The sequence below is a fragment of the Salmo trutta genome, chromosome 35 (genome assembly GCF_901001165.1).
Source record: "Salmo trutta chromosome 35, fSalTru1.1, whole genome shotgun sequence".
NCBI lineage: Eukaryota > Metazoa > Chordata > Actinopteri > Salmoniformes > Salmonidae > Salmo > Salmo trutta.
Genome location: NC_042991.1, coordinates 37,700,032 through 37,723,588, shown reverse-complemented (window position 1 = coordinate 37,723,588; position 23,557 = coordinate 37,700,032). Strand labels below are relative to the sequence as shown.

General features: G+C 43.2%; 1 protein-coding gene across 1 annotated transcript; it reads left to right on the top strand.

Moving 5' to 3' along the window:
* Positions 1-12,164: 12,164 nt before the first annotated feature.
* Positions 12,165-22,657, top strand: LOC115175157 (basic leucine zipper transcriptional factor ATF-like). The gene is made up of 3 exons (XM_029734387.1): positions 12,165-12,527; positions 14,083-14,187; positions 21,612-22,657. Exons 1-3 carry the CDS (start codon positions 12,459-12,461, stop codon positions 21,831-21,833), a joined length of 396 nt encoding a protein of 131 aa, XP_029590247.1. The 5' UTR covers positions 12,165-12,458; the 3' UTR covers positions 21,834-22,657.
* Positions 22,658-23,557: the final 900 nt, after the last annotated feature.

Here is a 23,557-nt window from a genome sequence, read left to right as displayed (position 1 = left end):
CACCCACCATCAACACCAACAATCTCTGCAATCCTCCTCCGTGCTATTGAACTTCATTGACCTTCTGACCCCTCCTGTCTCGGCCTCCAGTATTTATGCTGCAGTAGTTTATGTGTCGGGGGGCTAGGGTCAGTCTGTTATATCTGGAGTATTTCTTCTGTCTTATCCGGTGTCCTGTGTGAATTTAAGTATGCTCTCTCTAATTCTCTCTTTCTCTCTTTCTTTCTTTCTCTCTCTCGGAGGACCTGAGCCATAGGACCATGCCTCAGGACTACCTGGCCTGATGACTCCTTACTGTCCCCAGTCCACCTGGCTGTGCTGCTGCTCCAGTTTCAACTGTTCTGCCTGCGGCTATGGAACCCTGACCTATTCACTGGACGTGCTACCTGTCCCAGACCTGCTGTTTTCAACTCTCTAGAGACAGCAGGAGCGGTAGAGATACTCTCAATGATCGGCTATGAAAAGCCAACTGACATTTACTCTTGAGGTGCTGACCTGTTGCACCCTCGACAACTACTGTGATTATTATTATTTGACCCTGCTGGTCATCTATGAACATTTGAACATCTTGGCCATGTTCTGTTATAATCTCCACCCGGCACAGCCAGAAGAGGACTGGCCACCCCTCATAGCCTGGTTCCTCTCTAGGTTTCTTTCTAGGTTTTGGCCTTTCTAGGGAGTTTTTCCTAGCCACTGTGCTTCTACACCTGCATTGCTTGCTGTTTGGGGTTTTAGGCTGGGTTTTTGTACAGCACTTTGAGACATCAGCTGATGTAAGAAGGGCTTTATAAATACATTTGACTGATTGATTTTGTCTCTGTATTCTACAATAATTCTCAGCAAATAAACAAGGTCAAATGTTTTATTTAACTAGATTTAGACCACTGTGATACAGATGGAATCAAACCAGGGTCTGTAGTGACACCTCTAGCACAGAGATGAAGTGATTTAGACCACTGTGATACAGATGGAATCAATCCAGGGTCTCAAATTCATGAAATTCCTCCCCATTTCCATGTCCAGTTTGGTGCCTAGAATACAAGGTTTGGATTTGCTTACTAATCAATTTCAAGTCAGAAAAATCATGTAGCAAATCTGTCTTACGGTTAGCCTCATATACATGATGTACTGGTATCATTGTTGACTGGGCTCCCCATTTATGCCATCAAACCCCAGCAACTTTGTCCAGAACGCTGCAGCCCGCCTGGTTTTTAACCATCCCAAGTTCTCCCATGTCACACCGCTCCTCCACACACTCCACTGGCTTCCACAAGAAGCTCACATCCACTACAAGACCATGGTGTTTACCTACGGAACAGCAAGAGGAACTACCCCTCCCTACCTTCAGGCTATGCTCAAACCCTTACACCCCAACCCGAGCACGCCGTTCTGCCACATCTCGTCTCTTGGCCCTCCCCCTCCTGACGTCATTAATCCCATGATGTCAGTAATCTTCAGGTCGGAAAGTTGGAGCTCTAGAAAGATGCCCCAGTTTCCAACTTGGAATTCTGAGTAGGATGACCGTTCCAACAAACAAACAAAAAAAAAATCCCAGTCGAACTCCTTTCTTTTCCTAGTTCCCAGTCATCTTGAATGCACTGAAGTCAGAAGTCAGAGATTTCCAAGTTCCCAGTTGTCTTGAATGCGGCAATACAGTACATACCATACTGGTTCACCCCATAACAAGTGTTCAGCAAGGAAGAGACAAAACGAAATTTGAACACCGCTGCAATTCCATATGCCACCACAAGAGACCGCTGTACAATAACATATACCGTGTGACGCGTGGTGTGACGTCACGAATTTAACTTGAAATGCTTTAAAAATCCGCTCGTCTCTCGCCGGGTGCAGTGGCGTGCGCCTGTAATCCAAGTTGCTGGGAGGCTTAGGCTGGCGGATCGTTTGAGCTCAGGAGTTCTGAGCTCCAGTGGACTATGCCGATCGGGTGTCCGCACTAAGTTCGGTATCGATATGGTGCTCCTGGGGGAGCCCGGGACCACCAGGTCGTCTATAGGAGGGGTGCACCGGCCCAGGTCGGAAACGGAGCAGGCCAAAGCCCCCGTGCCGCTCAGTAGTGGGATCGCGCCTGTGAATAGACGCTGTAGTGCAGCCTGAGCAATATAGCGGGACACAGTCTTTTGGAGATGGATTTTTTTGTTTTTTAAAAATGACATGTTCATTTTCCTCTTGTAAATCCGTTCGATGTTTTTTTCTTCTTCTAGCTTGAACACGTGTAAAGGAAATATATATATATATACGTCCAGAACTGTCCATATAATGTGTGTGAAACGTTGGTGATATTACTTCATGTCTGTAGTATAATCAATGAACTGTAATTGTTTTCTGTTCGTTTCAGCTCACGAAACTAAGGAAATAAATAAATGTTTCTTTATGGAAAGACGCCTCAAACACTGACTTCTATATTGCCTCCTACTGGAATAAAGGTGAAATAATCAGTATTATTTGGAAGCGTTACTTAAAATATCCAACAGGGGCCGCTGTTTGACCGTCGACTGGTAGAGACTTCTATGTGGGTTTGGCGGCTGGTGGTGTATCACAACAGGTTTTTTGATTGGTTATTGAGCTATTCCCCCCTATATTTCATGATGCGCGTTTTGCACGTTTTGCACCTTATATCTTATTCTCATTAAAATGTTTTGTTTTAATAGTTTTTTATGTATGATGTGCCATTTTAGTGCTTTAAATTCAGCACAAGCAGTCATATACATTGTTTTTCTTGTGTCGGGGGGCAAGGGTCAGTCTGTTATATCTGGAGTATTTCTTCTGTTGTGTCCTGTGTGAATTTAAATATGCTCTCTCTAATTCTCTCTTTCTTTCTTTCTTTCTTTCTTTCTTACTTTCTTTCTTTCTTTCTCTCTCTCTCTCGGAGGACCTGAGCCATAGGACCATGCCTCAGGCCACGCAATCACAGACATGAGCCAGGTGCCCCATTCAAAACCCTAAGGCTTAGTCAGCTCAAAACAAAAGTGACAGAGTTTGTTTGAAAATTGTAAAAATATATATTGTAAGTGTTTTTTCTGGACAATGCATCATGCTTCCTTGACAACATGGCCGAGCGTTGCAGATTACTGTTCCGGTGGAGAGGGCGCTCCTCCGTTGCTGCTTTTTCCCGGTGGTTCAACCATGTCACGGGTGAAAATGTATTGGTCGCGGGGTTTTTTGGGCTACTTCTGAATTGCTCCGCGACCATTTTGGCGTTTCAACAACAAAACCATCTATTTCACTGTGAGTATCAGGCTGTTGCTGAGTACCAGGCTGTTGCTGAGTATCAGGCTGTTGCTGAGTATCAGGCTGCTGCTGAGTACCAGGCTGTTGCTGAGTACCAGGCTGAGTACCAGGCTGAGTACCAGGCTGAGTATCAGGCTGCTGCTGAGTACCAGGCTGTTGCTGAGTATCAGGCTGTTGCTGAGTACCAGGCTGAGTACCAGGCTGAGTACCAGGCTGAGTATCAGGCTGTTGCTGAGTACCAGGCTGAGTACCAGGCTGTTGCTGAGTACCAGGCTGTTGCTGAGTATCAGGCTGCTGCTGAGTATCAGGCTGCTGCTGAGTACCAGGCTGTTGCTGAGCACGCGCAGGAATTGACAACTTTTCACCAGTTGTAGGTTATTTTAGATTGTCGTTATGGAGACACGAATTAAAGTCGAACCCTTTTTCCCGTAAAACATTACCGCGATAGAACTGATGTGCGTCAAGAAATAACCACAACAAAGCACTGGAAAACCACTTTAGTTTAAACCGCATTCTAATGTGGACTTTACTTCTGGAAAACCACTTTAGTTTAAACCGCATTCTAATGTGGACTTTGCATCTGGAAAACCACTTTAGTTTAAACCGCATTCTAATGTGGACTTTGCTTCTGGAAAACGACTTTAGTTTAAACCTCATTCTAATGTGGACTTTGCATCTGGAAAACCACTTTAGTTTAAACCGCATTCTAATGTGGACTTTGCTTCCGGAAAACGACTTTAGTTTAAACCGCATTCTAATGTGGACTTTGCTTCTGGAAAACCGTATCAAGCCACGGGTGCTCTCCGGTCTTCTTGGGTCTCGAGCGGTCAGTCAGCGTTGCACTAGTGGTCATTTGAAAACGGAAGTTATTGAGCTCCCTCATGTGCGTCTGTTATGGGGCGAAAAGTTCAGAATAAAACGGACATTAAATATGGAGAAAGATAGGCTACATTTGCATCTGTTGGCCATTAAGAAGCATATTCATTTCTATGCCAGTGTAGGCTACTGTAGGCTAAAATGTTAGAGGCGAAATAATAACAATTTAGCATTAATACTGGAGTGATAGATGTGCAGATGATGATGTGCAAGTAGAGATACTGGGGTGCAAAAGAGCAAGAGGATAAATAACAATATGGGGATGAGTTAGTTGGGTGTGCTATTTACAGATGGGCTGTGTACAGGTACAGTGATCGGTAAGCTGCTCTGACAGCTGATGCTTAAAGTCAGAGAGGGAGATATAAGACTCCAGCTTTAGAGATTTTTGCAATTCGTCCCAGTCTTTGGCAGCAGAGAACTGGAAGGAAAGGCGGCCAAAGGAAGTGTTGGCTTTGGGGATGACCAGTGAAATATACCTGCTGGAGCACGTTCTACGGGTGGGTGTTGCTATGGTGACCAGTGAGCTGAGAGAAGGCAGGGCTTTACCTAGCAAAGACTTATAGATGACCTGGAGCCAGTGGGTTTGGCGACGATTATGTAGTGAGGGCCAGCCAACGAGAGCGTACAGGTCGCAGTGGTGGGTAGTAAGAAGGGTCAGATGTATACATAATGGTGTCGTCTGCGTAGAGGTGGATCAGAGAATCACCAGCAGCAAGAGCGACATCATTGATAAATAAAGAGAAAAGAGCCGGCCCGAGAATTGAACCCTGTGGTACCCCCATAGAGACTGCCAGAGGTCCGGACAACAGGTCCTCCGATTTGACACACTGAATTCAATCTGAGAAGTAGTTGGTGAACCAGGCGAGGCAGTCATTTGAGAAGCCAAGGCTATTGAGTCTGCCGATAAGAAGAGATGATTGACAGAGTCGAAAGCCTTGGCCAGGTCGATGAAAACGGCTGCACAGTACTGTCTTTTATAGATGGTGGTTATAATATCGTTTAGGACCTTGAGCGTGGCTGAGGTGCACCCATGACCAGCTCTGAAACCAGATTGCATAGCGGAGAAGGTACGGTGGGATTCGAAATGGTTGGTGACCTGTTTGTTAACTTGGCTTTTGAAGACTTTAGAAAGGCAGGGCAGGATGGATATAGGTCTATAACAGTTTGGGTCTAGAGTGTCTCTCCCTTTGAAGAGGGGGATGACTGCGGCAGCTTTCCAATCTTTGTGGATTTCAGACGATACGAAAGAGAGGTTGAATAGGCTAGTAATAGGGGTTGTAACAATTTCGGCGGATAATTTTAGAAAGAGAGCATCCAGATTGTCTAGCCTAGCTGATTTGTAGGGATCCAGATTTTGCAACCCTTTCAGAACATCAGCTGTCTGGATTTGGGTGAAGGAGAAGGGGGGGGGGCTTGGGCAAGTTGCTGCAAGGGGTGCTGAGACGTTGGCCGGGGTAGGGAAAGCATGAGCAGCCGTAGAAAAATGCTTATTGAAATGATCGATTATCGTAGATTTATCAGTGGTGACAGTGTTTCCTAGTGCAGTGGGCAGCTGGGAGGAGATACTCTTATTCTCCATGGACTTTGCAGTTGGACCACAGAGTGATGGAAAAGCACCTGACAAGTGCTCAGCATATGTGGGAACTCCTTCAAGACTGTTGGAAAAGCATTCCAGGTGAAGCTGGTTGAGAGAATACCAAGAGTGTGCAAAGCTGTCATCAAAGCAAAGGGTGGCAACTTTGAAGAATCTAATATCTAAAATCTATTTTGATTTGTTTAACACTTTTTTTTGGTTACTACATGATTCCATATTGTGTTATTTCATAGTTCTGATGTCTACACTTTTATTCTACATTGTAGAAAATAGTAAAAATAATGAAAAACCCTTGAATGAGTAGGTGGTCTAAAACTTTTGACCGGTACTGTACACATATATACACATACTTACATACATAAATACATATACGTACATATATATTTATATATATTTTAAATATATTTTCCTTTATTACCCTCAAACCCTACCACCCCTCCCCAATTGGAGTAAACTAGTGAACAAGAACACTTAGGCCTGTATTTCCAGCATATTCATACTATATACATTTTACAGACACAATCTATTTTACAATAGTTATATTTTGTTTGTTTTTACTCCGGTCCTTCCTCTACCCTCAACCATCTATTACTGATGTCCCTCCTCTACCCTCAACCATCTATTACTGATGTCCCTCCTCTACCCTCAACCATCTATTACTGATGTCCCTCCTCTATCCTCAACCATCTATTACTGATGTCCTTCCTCTACCCTCAACCATCTATTACTGATGTCCTTCCTCTACCCTCAACCATCTATTACTGATGTCCCTCCTCTACCCTCAACCATCTATTACTGATGTCCCTCCTCTACCCTCAACCATCTATTACTGATGTCCCTCCTCTACCCTCAACCATCTACTACTGATGTCCCTCCTCTACCCTCAACCATCTATTACTGATGTCCCTCCTCTACCCTCAACCATCTACTACTGATGTCCCTCCTCTACCCTCAACCATCTATTACTGATGTCCCTCCTCTACCCTCAACCATCTATTACTGATGTCCCTCCTCTACCCTCAACCATCTACTACTGATGTCCCTCCTCTACCCTCAACCATCTATTACTGATGTCCCTCCTCTACCCTCAACCTCTCCATCTATTACTGATGTCCCTCCTCTACCCTCAACCATCTATTACTGATGTCCTCCTCTACCCTCAACCATCTATTACTGATGTCCCTCCTCTACCCTCAACCATCTATTACTGATGTCCCTCCTCTACCCTCAACCATCTATTACTGATGTCCCTCCTCTACCCTCAACCATCTATTACTGATGTCCCTCCTCTACCCTCAACCTCTCCCATCTATTACTGATGTCCTTCCTCTACCCTCAACCATCTATTACTGATGTCCTTCCTCTACCCTCAACCTCTCCCATCTATTACTGATGTCCCTCCTCTACCCTCAACCTCTCCCATCTATTACTGATGTCCCTCCTCTACCCTCAACCATCTATTACTGATGTCCCTCCTCTACCCTCAACCATCTATTACTGATGTCCCTCCTCTACCCTCAACCATCTATTACTGATGTCCCTCCTCTACCCACAACCATCTATTACTGATGTCCCTCCTCTACCCTCAACCTCTCCCATCTATTACTGATGTCCCTCCTCTACCCTCAACCATCTATTACTGATGTCCCTCCTCTACCCACAACCATCTATTACTGATGTCCCTCCTCTACCCTCAACCATCTATTACTGATGTCCCTCCTCTACCCTCAACCATCTATTACTGATGTCCCTCCTCTACCCTCAACCATCTATTACTGATGTCCCTCCTCTACCCTCAACCATCTATTACTGATGTCCCTCCTCTACCCTCAACCATCTATTACTGATGTCCTTCCTCTACCCTCAACCTCTCCCATCTATTACTGATGTCCCTCCTCTACCCTCAACCTCTCCCATCTATTACTGATGTCCCTCCTCTACCCTCAACCATCTATTACTGATGTCCCTCCTCTACCCACAACCATCTATTACTGATGTCCCTCCTCTACCCTCAACCATCTATTACTGATGTCCCTCCTCTACCCTCAACCATCTATTACTGATGTCCCTCCTCTACCCACAACCATCTATTACTGATGTCCCTCCTCTACCCTCAACCTCTCCCATCTATTACTGATGTCCTTCCTCTACCCTCAACCATCTATTACTGATGTCCCTCCTCTACCCTCAACCATCTATTACTGATGTCCCTCCTCTACCCTCAACCATCTATTACTGATGTCCCTCCTCTACCCTCAACCATCTATTACTGATGTCCCTCCTCTACCCTCAACCATCTATTACTGATGTCCCTCCTCTACCCTCAACCATCTATTACTGATGTCCCTCCTCTACCCTCAACCATCTATTACTGATGTCCCTCCTCTACCCTCAACCATCTATTACTGATGTCCCTCCTCTACCCTCAACCATCTATTACTGATGTCCCTCCTCTACCCTCAACCATCTATTACTGATGTCCCTCCTCTACCCTCAACCATCTATTACTGATGTCCCTCCTCTACCCTCAACCATCTATTACTGATGTCCCTCCTCTACCCTCAACCATCTATTACTGATGTCCCTCCTCTACCCTCAACCATCTATTACTGATGTCCTTCCGGGTTTGATTTCTATTTGCCATATCTTTCAAACTGTGCTCTTTCACCAAAGTTCTTAACCTGTATATGTTTTACGGACGCAGTATGTTTTACATTAGTTATCTTGTTATTATTAGTTGTTATTAGTCCCAACTTTCAGCTCCATTCAACCCCTCTCATCTATCTCTTAACACCATCCATGTTGGATTTCTATTTGCCATATTTTTCAACTGTGATGTTTCACAAAAGTTCTGAACCTTTTCTACTCTCATATTTTCTACAGATTGTACATTGAAATGTTGTTGCTGTTGCTAAATGTATTATTATATTATAGATTGATTGACTAGGACTTTTCAGATTACCCAGTATTGCTATCTGCAGGGTTAGCTCCGGGTAAATATTGCAATTCTTCAGCTGTTGCTGAACCTGTGACCAAAAACAAGCTACATATGAACGGTACCAAAACAAATGATCTAATGATTCTGCCTCTTCGCTGGAAATTCTGCAGAGCTGTGAAGGTTGTATCCACCGTTTAAATAACATTCCATTGGTTGCAAGAATTTTGTAGAATAATTTAAATTGAAAAATACTACATTTGGAATCCGGCATTGTTTTGCGTATCAGTTCATAAACCATGTGCCATGGAATCGGTACGTCAAAAATCTCTTCCCGACTTTTTTGCAATCTATATGTTACGGCTGTCAATTTTTTTGGTCCTTAAATTAAACTGGTTACCTTTTTTATTTATCACAATTTTCTTATTATTAATGCATGTAATGATGTCTACATTCGTTTTTGCCACGTCTATTCTATTACAGACACCTTACAGACTTTAATTATATCATGAAAGCTTAACTGCTCCTTCTGGGGAGTGCCAAAATAGCTGACCCGGTGGCTTTGAAGCCTCTCAATGGCCAATACATAGCATCATCAATCCAGGGCTTAAATACATCATTGATTGGGATGCATTCTGGTCTTGTCCTTGAAGCTCTTCAGAACATGTTTCTGTGTTGGAGGCTCTTCTGCCAGGCAGAAGGTGTTTAGGTCTGCCCTTTCTTCAGGCGTACAATGATTATTTTCTTGATCTTATGACACCAAATGCAACAAAAACAACAACGATAACTTCAAAATGGTGGCTACATTATGAAGAGAAACCTTCCATGTAAAAACAACAACGATAACTTCAAAATGGTGGCTACATTATGAAGAGAAACCTTCCATGTAAAAACAACAACGATAACTTCAAAATGGTGGCTACATTATGAAGAGAAACCTTCCATGTAAAAACAACAACGATAACTTCAAAATGGTGGCTACATTATGAAGAGAAACCTTCCATGTAAAAACAACAACGATAACTTCAAAATGGTGGCTACATTATGAAGAGAAACCTTCCATGTAAAAACAACAACGATAACTTCAAAATGGTGGCTACATTATGAAGAGAAACCTTCCATGTAAAAACAACAACGATAACTTCAAAATGGTGGCTACATTATGAAGAGAAACCTTCCATGTAAAAACAACAACGATAACTTCAAAATGGTGGCTACATTATGAAGAGAAACCTTCCATGTAAAGTTACATGTTGCCTATGTACTAGACTAGAGGACATAGACAAATATTTCATGGTTTCTGATGAAATACACAGGAACAGCGAGCGCCATCTTCACAAAATAAAACGATCAGAAAACCCTGAAAGACAGGAGACATACACAAGGCTATTTCTGTATTCACCAATATAGTCTGTAGAATCCCTTCTACTCTAACTGGGAAAATGATACATAAAATCAAAACAAATTTAAATAATGTCCTGACTTTCATGTTGATGTTCACTACATGACCAATGATGTGGACACCTGCTCGTCGAACATCTCATTCCAAAATCATGGGCATTAATATGGAGTTGGACCCCCCCTTTGCTGCTAGGCTTTTCACTAGATGTTGGAACATTGCTGCAGGGACTTGCTCCATTCAGCCACAAGAGCATTAGTGAGGTCGGGCACTGATGTTGGGCGATTAGGCCTGGCTCGCAGTCGGCATTCCAATTCATCCCAAAGGTACTCGATGTGGTTGAGGTCAGGGCTCTGTGCAGGCCTGTCAAGTTCTTCCACACTGAACTCGACAAACCATTTCTGTATGGACTTCGCTTTGTGCACGGGGGCCTTGTCATGCTGAAATAGAAACCCTTCTCAAAACTTCTAACCCTTCTCAAAACTGTTGCCACGAAGTTGGAAGCCCAGAATCGTCTAGAATGTCATTGTATGCTGTAGCGTTAAGATTTCCTTTCACTGGAACAAAGGGGCCCGAACCATAATAAACAGCCCCAGACCATTATTCCTCCTCCACCAAACTTTACAGTTGGCACTATGCATTCGGGTAGGTAGCGTTCTCTCCAAACCCAGATTCTTCCGTCAGACTGCCAGATGGTGAAACGTGATTCATCACTCCAGAGAGTGTGTTTCCACTGCTCCAGAGTCCAATAGCGGCGAGTTTTATATCATTCCAACCAACGCTTGGCATTGCACATGGTGAACTTAGGCTTGTGTGCGGCTGCTTGGCCACGGAAACCCATTTCATGAAGCTCCCGGCGAACAGTGCTTGTGCTGACGTTGCTTCCAGAGACAGTTTGGAATTTGGTAGTGAGGGTTACAGACGATTTTTACGCGCTCCGCACTTCAGCACTCAGCGATCCCGTTCTGTGATCTTGTATGGCCTACCACTTCGTGGCTGAGCCGTTGTTGCTCCTAGATGTTTCCACTTCACAATAACAGCACTTATAGTTGACCAGGGCAGCTCTAGCAGGGCAGAAATTTGATGAACTGACTTGTTGGAAAGGTGGCATCCTGTGACGGTGCCACGTTGAAAGTCACTGAGCTCTTCAATAAGGCCATTCTACTGCCAATGTTTGTCTATGGAGATTGCATGGCGGTGTGCTCGATTTTATACACCTGTCAGCAACAGGTTTGGCTGAAATAGCCAAATTCACTAATTTGAAAGGGTGTCCACATACTTTTGTATATATAGTGTAACTTCCAGTTACCTTACACATCGCCCATTATAGTAAAGCTGAGTGGAGTTTTTTTACATACCGGGATGGTTGACTGGGTGGTTGATTGGATGGTTGACTGGATGTTTGACTGGGTACTTCTGACAGGGTCCAATAGGTCTCACCCCATGTGACTATCCCCCTGAGGCTGGTGAGGTGCTGAGATGGGAGTAGTGTAGGCTGGTAGAAACCCCAAAGCTATGTGCTAATGTGTGAGACTCAGTCATCCGTTAAGAGTTTCTGTCTAAACTGAGGTACGGTAGATCCTCTGCCCCAGTCATCCATTAACCTCTACGGCATCGGTGCCGTCCCCCCCTCCCCTCCCCTAAACTGAGGTACGGTAGAGCCTCTGCCCCAGTCATCCATTAACCTCTACGGCATCAGTGTCCCCCCCCCTCCCCTGTAGTCAGATGAAAATAAATCTCATTTCATAATCACCATCTCTCTCTATGAAACTGTGTGTAACAGTGTCTCATTTTACCTCCAGTACAAAAAAAAATATATAATAATAAATAAAATGCATGAAATAAAATGTATGAAATGTATGAAATGTATGCATTCACTACTGTAAGTCCCTCTGGATAAGAGCGTCTGCTAAATGACTAAAATGTAAATGTCTAATATACCAGTCGGGCTAATTCCAGGATCAGCGTATGATATATATTCCCCCTGTAAATAGAAGAATGGACTTCCTGTGGGGTTTACTTGGTAGTAGATATGCCCCCTATAGGTTGATGCCGCTATGCAAACTTTCCAAGGGTCATGTGACTTCCAGTTCTGTGTCACTAACCCGGTTTTACCAGAAACCACATCAAACACTGGCTGCTAATTAGACAGTGTGTGTGTGTGTGTGTGTCAGTGAGTAAGAGAGGAAAGGAGGGCAGGAGAGTAATAGAAGAGAGAGAGAGAGAGAGAAAGAGTTCTTACTCATTAAGCGATCGACCAAGTTCAGCTAAGCCTACACTTTCTCTCTCTCTGCTGCACACACACACACACGCGCGCTCACACAGCGGTACACACACATCGATACAGACACAAACAGAAAGCAGAAGTGGAGAGAGGCTCTGGATTTGGGGCGACGTGGTTGGTTATGGCTCATGGTCCTGACAGTAATGATTCCAGTTATGCCAAGTCCCCTTCGCCAGCGAGCAGCAGGCAGGTACGGAGATCTTCTCTCTCTCTCTCTCTCTCTCCCAACCTTTCCTTTTCTCCCTTATTATTTTGTATTTTCTTTCACTGTTGTTGCAGTGTGTATTCAGTCAGGAAGTGTTATCATTAGGATATTAACACATAGACAGGTATCCTCTTCGGTCTCTCTGTTTCTGTCTCTGTCTCTCTGTCACTGTCTGTCTATCTCTCTCTCTGTCTCTCTGTCTGTCTCTCTGCCTCTGTCTCTCTCTCTCTGTCACTGTCTGTCTTTGTGTCTCTGTGTCTCTGTCTAGACTGTCTGTCTGTCTGTCTCTCTGTCTGTCTGTCTCGCTGTCTCTCTGTCTGTCTGTCTCTGTGTCTCTGTCTAGACTGTCTGTCTGTCTGTCTGTCTGTCTGTCTGTCTCGCTGTCTCTCTGTCTGTCTGTCTCTGTGTCTCTGTGTCTCTGTCTATCTCTCATAACATGTATTCAGTCATGAAGTGTTATCATTGGTATGTTGAGACATGGTAGATGATTGTTATTGTTTTGCACATCAGCTCGGATGGGGCATCATAATCACCTTTTCAATAACATATTGTTGAGGTTTCATACATCACCATCGCACGACTGGTCATTTAAGACAGGTTTGGGGTGCACGTTTAGTTTTTTTGTCCCTGGCATTACACAGCTGATTCAAATAATGAACTCATCGTCAAGCTTTGATTATTTGAATCAGCTGTGTAGTGCTAGAGCAAAAAAACTAAAGGTGCATCCCTTGGGCTCCCCAGGACAGAGGCTGTGTTCTTCTATAGTGTTTAGATTTGGATTGGAATGTAGAATCGTGTAGAATCACGTAGAATCACGTAGAATCATATAGAATCATGTAGAATCATGTAGAATCATGTAGAATCATGCAGAATCACGTAGAATCATGCAGAATCATATAGAATCATGTAGAATCATATAGAATCACGTAGAATCACGTAGAATCATGTAGAATCACATAGAATCACGTAGAATCACATAGAATCATGTAGAATCATGTAGAATCACGTAGAATCACATAGAATCATGTAGAATCGTGTTGAATCACGTTGAATCACGCAGAATCACGTAGAATCGTGTAGAATCACGTTGAATCATGTAGAATCACGTGGAATCGTGTAGAATCATGCATGACAACACTGAAGAGTTTTCTTGATGACAATTACTTGTGTAGTTAGGGTGTGGCCTGGGAATCAAGGCCGTTTGATGAGCTGACAGACACCTGCTGAGAAAGGATGGGTCTGGTGGGTCTGACTCGCCGGTTAACACATCACCTCAGATCACGCCTTGTTTCATGTCCTGATCGAGGTATCAGAACAGCTTTGTAGAAATGATGCGTCAGTCAAGTCATTACATCAAAGAGATTTCTCTCATCCTAGAACTGTCTCGATATTGTTAAGCATGATTATACATTTTCAATCTACAATATCTACCGTATATATTGGAATGAACCCTGACGCTCCACCCATTAGTGTAAGTTAGTTAGGGTGAGCAACAGTTAGCGTCCTGTCAGGAAGATGACTTCCCCGTGTCTCTCCCCAGGGCTCCTCAGACAACATAAAGAAGGTAATGAGGAGAGAGAAGAACCGTATCGCTGCCCAGAAGAGCAGGATGAGACAGACCCAGAAGGCAGACAGTCTACACCTGGTGAGGATGACTACCCACAATGCAACACACCGATGCATGCACCATGTCTGGCTATGAGTTAGGATGACTACCCACAATGCAACACACCGATGCATGCACCATGTCTGGCTATGAGTTAGGCTGACTACCCACAATGCAACACACCGATGCATGCACCATGTCTGTCTATGAGTTAGGCATGGCATGAGCAGTGAATCAATTGAGGATGATTATCCACAAGGCCTAATGTATGATATCATATCCCAGCACGACTGGGTCTGGCATGAGCAATTTAGCAGTGAGTCAGTTGTGCCCTGAATGATAACAAATAAACATTTCACCCATACAGGAATCTTATAGTGTTTCAAAAAAGACTGTCTCCTTCTATAGCCTGGTCCCAGATCTGTTATCTCCTCCTATAGCCTGGTCCCAGATCTGTTATCTCCTTCTATAGCCTGGTCCCAGATCTGTTATCTCCTCCTATAGCCTGGTCCCAGATCTGTTATCTCCTCCTATAGCCTGGTCCCAGATCTGTTATCTCCTCCTATAGCCTGGTCCCAGATCTGTTATCTCCTTCTATAGCCTGGTCCCAGATCTGTTATCTCCTCCTATAGCCTGGTCCCAGATCTGTTATCTCCTTCTATAGCCTGGTCCCAGATCTGTTGTCTCCTTCTATAGCCTGGTCCCAGATCTGTTATCTCCTCCTATAGCCTGGTCCCAGATCTGTTATCTCCTCCTTCTATAGCCTGGTCCCAGATCTGTTATCTCCTCCTTCTATAGCCTGGTCCCAGATCTGTTGTCTCCTTCTATAGCCTGGTCCCAGATCTGTTGTCTCCTTCTATAGCATGGTCCCAGATCTGTTGTCTCCTCCTTCTATAGCCTGGTCCCAGATCTGTTGTTTCCTTCTATAGCCTGGTCCCAGATCTGTTGTGTCCTTCTATAGCCTGGTCCCAGATCTGTTGTGTCCTTCTATAGCCTGGTCTCAGATCTGCTATCTCCTCCTGTAGCCTGGTCCCAGATCTGTTGTCTCCTCCTATAGCCTGGTCCCAGATCTGTTATCTCCTCCTATAGCCTGGTCCCAGATCTGTTATCTCCTTCTATAGCCTGGTCCCAGATCTGTTGTGTCCTTCTATAGCCTGGTCCCAGATCTGTTATCTCCTTCTATAGCCTGATCCCAGATCTGTTATCTCCTTCTATAGCCTGTTCCCAGATCTGTTGTCTCCTCCTATAGCCTGGTCCCAGATCTGTTATCTCCTTCTATAGCCTGGTCCCAGATCTGTTATCTCCTCCTATAGCCTGGTCCTAGATCTGTTTGTGCTCTTGCCAACTCCATTGCTTATGGTCAAGCAAAACAAGGAGTGGGCATGATAGCACAAACAGACTGGTACTCAGGCTACAAGTCAGTAACCGACTGGTTATGTAGTAATCAAACATTTTCAAGTCCTTCAAATCGCGGGGACCATTTCTCCAGCGAACTACCACGATAAGGCTGTGTTGTTGGGAATCTGTGTTGGTCTGTGTTGGTCTGTATTGGTCTGTGTTGGTCTGTGTTGGTCTGTATTGGTCTGTATTGGTCTGTGTTGGTCTGTATTGGTCTGTATTGGTCTGTGTTGGTCTGTGTTGGTCTGTGTTGGTCTGTATTGGTCTGTGTTGGTCTGTGTTGGTCTGTGTGAGATGATATTGGTCTGTGTTGGTCTGTGTTAGTCTGTGTTGGTCTGTGTTGGTCTGTGTGAGATGATATTGGTCTGTGTTGGTCTGTGTGAGATGATATTGGTCTGTGTTGGTCTGTGTGAGATGATATTGGTCTGTATTGGTCTGTGTTGGTCTGTGTGAGATGATATTGGTCTGTATTGGTCTGTGTTGGTCTGTGTTGGTCTGTATTAGTCTGTGTTGGTCTGTGTTGGGAATCTGTGTTGGTCTGTGTTGGTCTGTGTGAGATGATATTGACACGGTGCTGCTGATGGACCATGTGGCGATGTGTCATCATGGCTTCTGTTGGGCTCAACACTTGGACTTGAGTCCCAGATAGCTCCCTTACTCCCTATATGGTGCACTACTTATGATTCTGATAGCTTACGAACTCTGGTCCCCAAAACAAATACGTGCAGTGAATAGGGAATAGGGTGCCATTTGAGACGCCGCCGTGGCCAGATCTCTGCCTATGTGTTTGCTGTAGTGCTGAGAGTATTCATTATCACGTGTGGGCGTCAGCAACCCAGAGACCAGCACTAATGATTATCGCACTGAATCTTAACATCAGAAATGGGTGTTTTTCCTCCTGTTTTTACCTAGAATTCTCCACCGTGACAGCAGTTCTCTGTAGTGGTAGGCTGGTAGGCTGGTAGGCTAGTAGCAATACGGCTCTACTCCAGCAGTTCTCTGTAGTGGTAGGCTGGTAGGCTGGTAGGCTGGTAGGCTGGTAGGCTAGTAGGCTGGTAGGCTGGTAGGCTGGTAGGCTGGTAGGCTGGTAGCAATACGGCTCTACTCCAGCAGTTTTCTGCACCAGAGTAGCAGTAGCGATGTGGCACGTGACTGGAGGTACTTGAGGTATAGTCAAAGTGAAAAAGCACAGTCACTTTCATTTCAACGTCTCTTTCTGTTGATCGACTGGTTGGCTGCAGAGTCGAGGTTTTAGTCACTGCCTTTCACTACTGTCGCTTGGTACAGTCTAGTAGAGAACACCTATTTCCGTTTGCAGATGCTACAAATAAAATGTAGATTTAGCGGTTAGTGTTGCAGAAGAGATGAGAGATTCTAAATGGGATGCCATGCAGTTCAGCTGGGGACACTCTCTTCATAAGGTCTAGGGTGTCATGTCAAAATCAATGCATTTACAGTCGATAGAAGACACCCATTCAACTCTAACTATCGACAAAATATGTCTGTCATTTAATAGAATGTGGGTCGGATATAGTTTTTATTTTTCAGTGGTTTAGAAAGACAATAACATTGAGGTCCGCATGTTCCATTACAGTGTGGGCACAGGGACAGATGAGCTTTGCGTGTTCGTGGGTGACGATGGCCTTTTGCTCCCAGAGGTGTAGGAAGCTAAACAGGTTAGACAGAAATGTTCCACTTATTGGTTCCTCTAAAGGTCGAGAGAGGGCCAGGGTTAGAGGAGGCAAGATAGAGAGTGTTAGACTGTGTAGTATTACTGTCAGAGACAGGCATTACTGTTAGAGAGACAGGCATTACTGTCAGAGACAGGCATTACTGTCAGAGACAGGCCTGGGTAAATCCCAGTGCTCACGTCACTTAGGCTATCAACCCACTGACACGGGTCCTTTACCAGAAATGACAGCCGTTCTCTCCCCTCCTGCCCACGGCTTTCTACTATAGCTAATTTGAGAGAGCGAGAGAGAGAGAGAGAGAGAGATAGAGAGAGACACAGAGAGACAGAGAGAGAGAGACACACATAGAGAGAGAGAGAGAGAGAGAGAGAGAGAGAGACTTCTGAATGACTTCTACTCAGGAAACCTGTCACAGTGAGGGAAATTGAACTTCCTGTTTATCGAGCAAGTTGAAGAAACCATACAACCACAGAATACGCTGAGCCAACACTGGCGTGTCCCCCCCTCATGCTCTAGTAAGGCCTTGGGCTGAGCCAACACTGGTCTGTCCTCCATCATGCTCTGGTGAGGCCTTGGGTTGAGCCAACACTGGTCTGTCCCCCATCATGCTCTGGTGAGGTCTGGGCTGAGCCAACACTGGTCTGTCCCCCATCATGCTCTGGTGAGGCCTTGGGTTGAGCCAACACTGGTCTGTCCCCCATCATGCTCTGGTGAGGCCTTGGGTTGAGCCAACACTGGTCTGTCCCCCATCATGCTCTGGTGAGGCCTTGGGCTGAGCCAACACATGGATAAGGCTCACAGAACTAGACCAGGTGGGATGGTTTACAGATAATGTAATCACACAGACTGGATCTACCAACCACCATCACCCACATCCTAGGTTTCCACAAAGGTCGTTGACACTGAAATGCCATTTCTGTGAAAAGAAATTGGGGATCTCTTTTACAGTTTTAAACTTGTTTTAAAACGCTAAGAAAACAAATGTCATGTTTTTTTCTAGGTCTAAACTCTCAGTTAGAAACACTTTTGTAATCACTAGCTTGGATAGTACTCAAATCAAACAGGTCTCTGCATATAAATATTTAGGGGTATGGTTAGATGATAGGCTTTCTTTTAAAAAACATGTTACTGAATTGGGAAAAAAGCTAAAAATAGGGTTCCTTTACAGAAACAGGGCTTGTCTGTCCTCCGTAAATAGAAAACAAATTGTGCAGGCTACTTTTATGTCCGTTTTAGATTATGGTGATATTATCTATATGCATGCATCGGCAAACACATTCAAACCACTGGATGCTATTTACCATTGTGCACTCAGGTTTATCACGGGTGATAGTTACAAAACTCATCACTGTATCCTTTATCAACATGTGGGTTGGGCCTCTCTATCTGTGAGGCGAGAGCAACATGCTCTCTTGTTAATTTATAAAGCACTTCTTTTAAAACTACCTCCATATATATCATCATTAATTTCCACTAGAAATACTAATTTCAAAACCAGATCACAGATGTGGATTACATTAGAGACTCCTGCGGTCTCCACAGAGTTGGGTAGGACTGCCTTTAGTTCCTTTGCGCCTTATTTATGGAACAAACTGCAGATCCAACTTAAGATAGACACTCTGGTGTCCCTTGCCCATTTTAAAAATGTTATGGAGGATCAATATGATGTTATCTGTGATTGTTTCTGTTGAATTGTGTCTTTGTTTTGTATGTTTGAAATGTTCTTGTCTGTATGCCTAAAACTGTACATGTCAACATGTTTACACAGGGCACAGCCGTAGAAGAGATCCAGGTCTCAGTCTGTTTTCCCTGTTAAAATAAAGATTTAAAAATAGATAATTTGTTGACAAATGAATGAAATTGTCTGGGGATTTCTTTTCTTTGAAGTTACAGAGCTACAGACTGATGATGCATCGGTTGTTTAAAAAAAACCAAGGTCGATGTCCGTGCCCCCGCGGAAATCTAATTAGCATAATACAAAAATCCCCATAAAAATCTGCCAGTTTAAGCTAGAGGAATCTTTTTTTAGTTGTTGTATTGGAATCGTTTCAATCCACCACATCCGCCTATGTCGCACTTCCACATCTGCAGTGAAAGGTGACGGAGCTAGAGCAGTGTTTGTCAGACCATGAGACAATCCAGAAAATTGGTCTTCTCACAAAATCGTATGTAGCGTTTCGAATGGAAAGATGAGACTCTCACGAACACAATGGTGTTCTCTGTTTTGCTCTACGTCTCGGGTCCCGTCTGAAGTCGGTACAGCCGATCTGCCAACTTCTGTCTGTAGCGTCCCAACACTTTGAGCTACCACGCTCATATGACCCCTCTGTGGAAAGGTGAGGCTCTCAGGAACACGTACATGTTGGTTTTGCTCTAAGACGTCCTCAGGCCTCACCAGACTTGTCTGAAGGTCCCTTGGTACCAGTAGAAAAAAATGAATGGAAGTATATATGGAAACTGGTCCCAGTAATTAAAAAGAAAAAAAGAAAAAAGGGGGTTAAATACATGTAAAAAGGACAAATAACATTTTTTTTCCAAATCGTTTTTTCTATATTTTTGGGGGATACTTTCAGGGGTCTTAAAATTCTAAATCAAATACCAAAATGATCCTTGGTGTGACCTTCTTAAAACATCTTATGGCTTGAATCCCGTTAGCGGGATCGATATGAGGACAGCCAGTGAAAGTGCACGGCGGCAAATTCCAAACAAAAAAAATCTCATAATTAAAATTTCTCAAACATACAATTATTATACACCATTTTAAAGATAAGATTCTCGTTAATCTAACCACAGTGTCTGATTTCAATAAGGCTTTACGGTGAAAGCAAAACATTAGATTATATTAGGACAGCACCTAAATAGGAAAAACCACACAGACCATTTTCCAAGCAAGGAGAGGCGTCACAAAAACCAGAAATACAGCTAACATTAATTACTAACCTTTGATGATCTTCATCAGATGACACTCGCAGGACTCAATGTTACAAAATACATGTATGTTTTGTTCGATAAAGTTCATATTTATATCCATAAACCCCATTTTACATTGGCACGTGATGTTAAGAAAATGTATTCCCACCAAAACCTCCGGTGAATGACCACATCAAATTACAAAAATACTCATCATAAACGTTGATAAAATTTACAACAGTTATTGAAAGAATTATAGATAGACTCCTCCTTAATGCAACCGCTGTGTCAGATTTTAAAATAGCTTTTCGGCGAAAGCACATTTTTCAATATTCTGAGTACAGAGCTCAGCCATCAAAGCAAGCTATACAGTTACCCGCCAAGTTCTGGAGTCAACTAAACTCAGAATTAGTATTATAAATCTTCCCTTACCTTTGCTGATCTTCGTCGGAATGCACTCCCAGGACTCCTACTTCCACAAGAAATGTTCTTTTTGTTCGAAATACTCCATATTTATGTCCAAATATCTCCGTTTTGTTCGCGCGTTCAGTTCACTATCCAAAGGCATAATGCGTGAGCGTAAAACCAGAGACAAAAAGTAAAATAGTTCCATTACCGTTCGTAGAAACATGTCAAACGATGTTTACAATCAATCCTTAGGGTCTTTTTAACATAAAACGTCGATAATATTCCAACCGAACAATAGCGTATTCATTACAGAGGAAAAAGAAGGAGCGGCGTGCCAGTGTGCCAGCGCAGTAAACAACTCACTGGTCCCAGGCAGTCCACTGATTGACTGAGCTCCTATTCTCTGCCCAGTAATAGTAGACGGATGAAACACGTTTCTAAAGGCTGTTGACAGCCAATGGAAGCCTTAGGAAGTGCAAAATGACCCCACAGACACTGTAGTTTGAATAGGGATTAGATAGAAAAACTACAAGTCACTTCCTGGTTGGATTTTTTCTCAGGTTTTTGCCCTGCCATATGAGTTCTGTTATACTCACAGACATCATTCAAACAGTTTTAGAAACTTCAGAGTGTTTTCTATCCAAATATACTAATACTATGCATATCTTAGTTTCTGGGAGTGAGTAGCAGGCTGTTTACTCTGGGCACGTCAGTCATCCAAGCGACTCAATACTGCCACCATCCATAAGAAGTTAAAACCATTATATATAGTTTACTAGAACACCCCTCTGACTGTTTAGTTCCAAAAAGAAGGGCTTAAATACATGTATAAAGAAACAAAAAAAAACAAAAAAAATAATATATATATATATATATATATATATATATACAAAAAAACATGTTTCCTGATCTTATATTTTTGGAGGTGACTTACTGTAAAGCAGGCTGGGTTACTGTAAAGCAGGCTGGGTTACTGTAAAGCACTTTTGATACCTAGTGATGTAAAGCAGTATTTCTACATACATTTGATTGATTGATTCGTTTCTGTGGTTTCAGGAGAGTGAGAACCTAGAGAAGGAGAACGCGGCTCTGAGGAAGGAGGTGAAGAGACTAACAGAAGAGGCCAAGTATCTCTCCTCCGTCCTGACTACCCATGAGCCTCTCTGCACCGGCCTGGCCCCTCAGACAACCCATGACCTCCTGTACTCCCCCCACCACCACGGGAGCAGTGCCTTCCACCACCAGCACAGTATTTCTGTGTCTCACTACCAGCACTGATCACCACAGATCAACAAGGGGGACTGGAGAGAAGCTGGAGAAGTTTAGTGACCTTGGTACACTGTGGCACCCTATTTCCTTAGTAGTGCACTACTTTTTACCAGATGTGTCAAAAAGTCGTGTACTATATAGAGCCACTTGAACAGAATGGGTAGAGTATGGAGTAAAGACTGGCGTTTGAAACGGCACAGAACAAGCAGCAATTAGGAATGGTTTCTTGGTGTAAAATAACAGATTTTCTTATTTTGAAAAGATGACAAAAGGCAGTGTGATAAAAAAACGACTTCCAAACCCATCTCTATGACGTGACTGTAGAATCAATCAATGCATGGACAATGCAAATAGTCCATATCTAACTGTAGGACAGAAAACCAACATGATCGCGATACCAGAACACCAGTTTTTGGAAATGTTTCTTGTCCTCTATTCATACAATGATGAATGATAAAAATGATTCAGTTTTATGTTGTTTTTTTTTTAAAAAAATGTATATTTCGTATATAACCTTTGATCCCTTCAATCTTGGAGGTTACAGTGTTTTTGTGCATTGCTCTTGTGTCAGTTGTAGATTTTACCTTTTTAAATATTTGAAGTAACGCTGAACTGTATCACTGTTCCTACATTTTTTAACAGTTTTGTTATTTTAGTGTTTATTGGCCTAAAAAAAGTGTAATAGTGCAATTGTTTTACTGGAAATACTCAGGATACAATCCCACACCGTAGACGATAACAACAGGTTATTTGTGATGGAGGTCGAAGGGTATTTGATAAATTGTGATTTAATGACTCCAGTAATGTTGAAAATATTCTTGTTGAAAAACAAACAATGCTGCTTTTCTATTTTGATACCAACAAAAAATGTATTATCTGCATCATGTAAAGTGCTATATCTCTGACAACCAGACAATCACTTTGATAACGAAATCATCATGTTAATATATCTGGTCGCTAGGTGGCGCTGTGTGCCTATAAGTAACGGTAAGGTACGGTAAAGCATTGTCTCTATTGTTAATCTATCTGGTCGCTAGGTGGCGCTGTGTACCTATAAGTAAGGGTAAGGTACGGTAAAGCAGTCTCTATTGTTAATCTATCTGGTCGCTAGGTGGCGCTGTGTACCTATAAGTAAGGGTAAGGTACGGTAAAGCAGTCTCTATTGTTAATCTATCTGGTCGCTAGGTGGCGCTGTGTACCTATAAGTAAGGGTAAGGTACGGTAAAGCAGTCTCTATTGTTAATCTATGTGGTCGCTAGGTGGCGCTGTGTACCTATAAAGTACTCTATTGTTAATCTATATGGTCGCTAGGTGGCGCTGTGTACCTATAAGGTACTCTATTGTTAATCTATATGGTCGCTAGGTGGCGCTGTGTACCTATAAGTAAAGGTAATGTACGGTAAAGCATCGTATGCTCCAATATGAATGTTTCTCTAATTGCACTGAGACAGGACTTACACTGTCTTTAGTTTACCATAAGTAGTATTGTGATTGTACTTTTAAAAATATATATATTTTCTGTTGTATTGAAACGTTTTTTTAATTTTTTTTTTATAAATATATATATATGTTGTCTTACTGTACATTTAGAAATAAAGTTAACGGAAGAAAAAAAATACAAATAGTGAAGTTGAGATGTGAGCCTCATGTTTTTAGGCGAAGGCTTGCATTTTCATGTGAAATGTTTCGTTGTTGCACTGGGGAGAAGGAACCTGGAAGTCAGCATGTCGTTG

Coding starts and splice junctions, on each gene's coding strand:
- LOC115175157 (XM_029734387.1), top strand. CDS start 12,459: ATGGCTCATGGTCCTGACAGTAATGATTCCAGTTATGCCAAGTCCCCT. Junction 12,528..14,082: donor CGCCAGCGAGCAGCAGGCAG/GTACGGAGATCT, acceptor GTCTCTCCCCAG/GGCTCCTCAGACAACATAAA. Junction 14,188..21,611: donor AGGCAGACAGTCTACACCTG/GTGAGGATGACT, acceptor CTGTGGTTTCAG/GAGAGTGAGAACCTAGAGAA.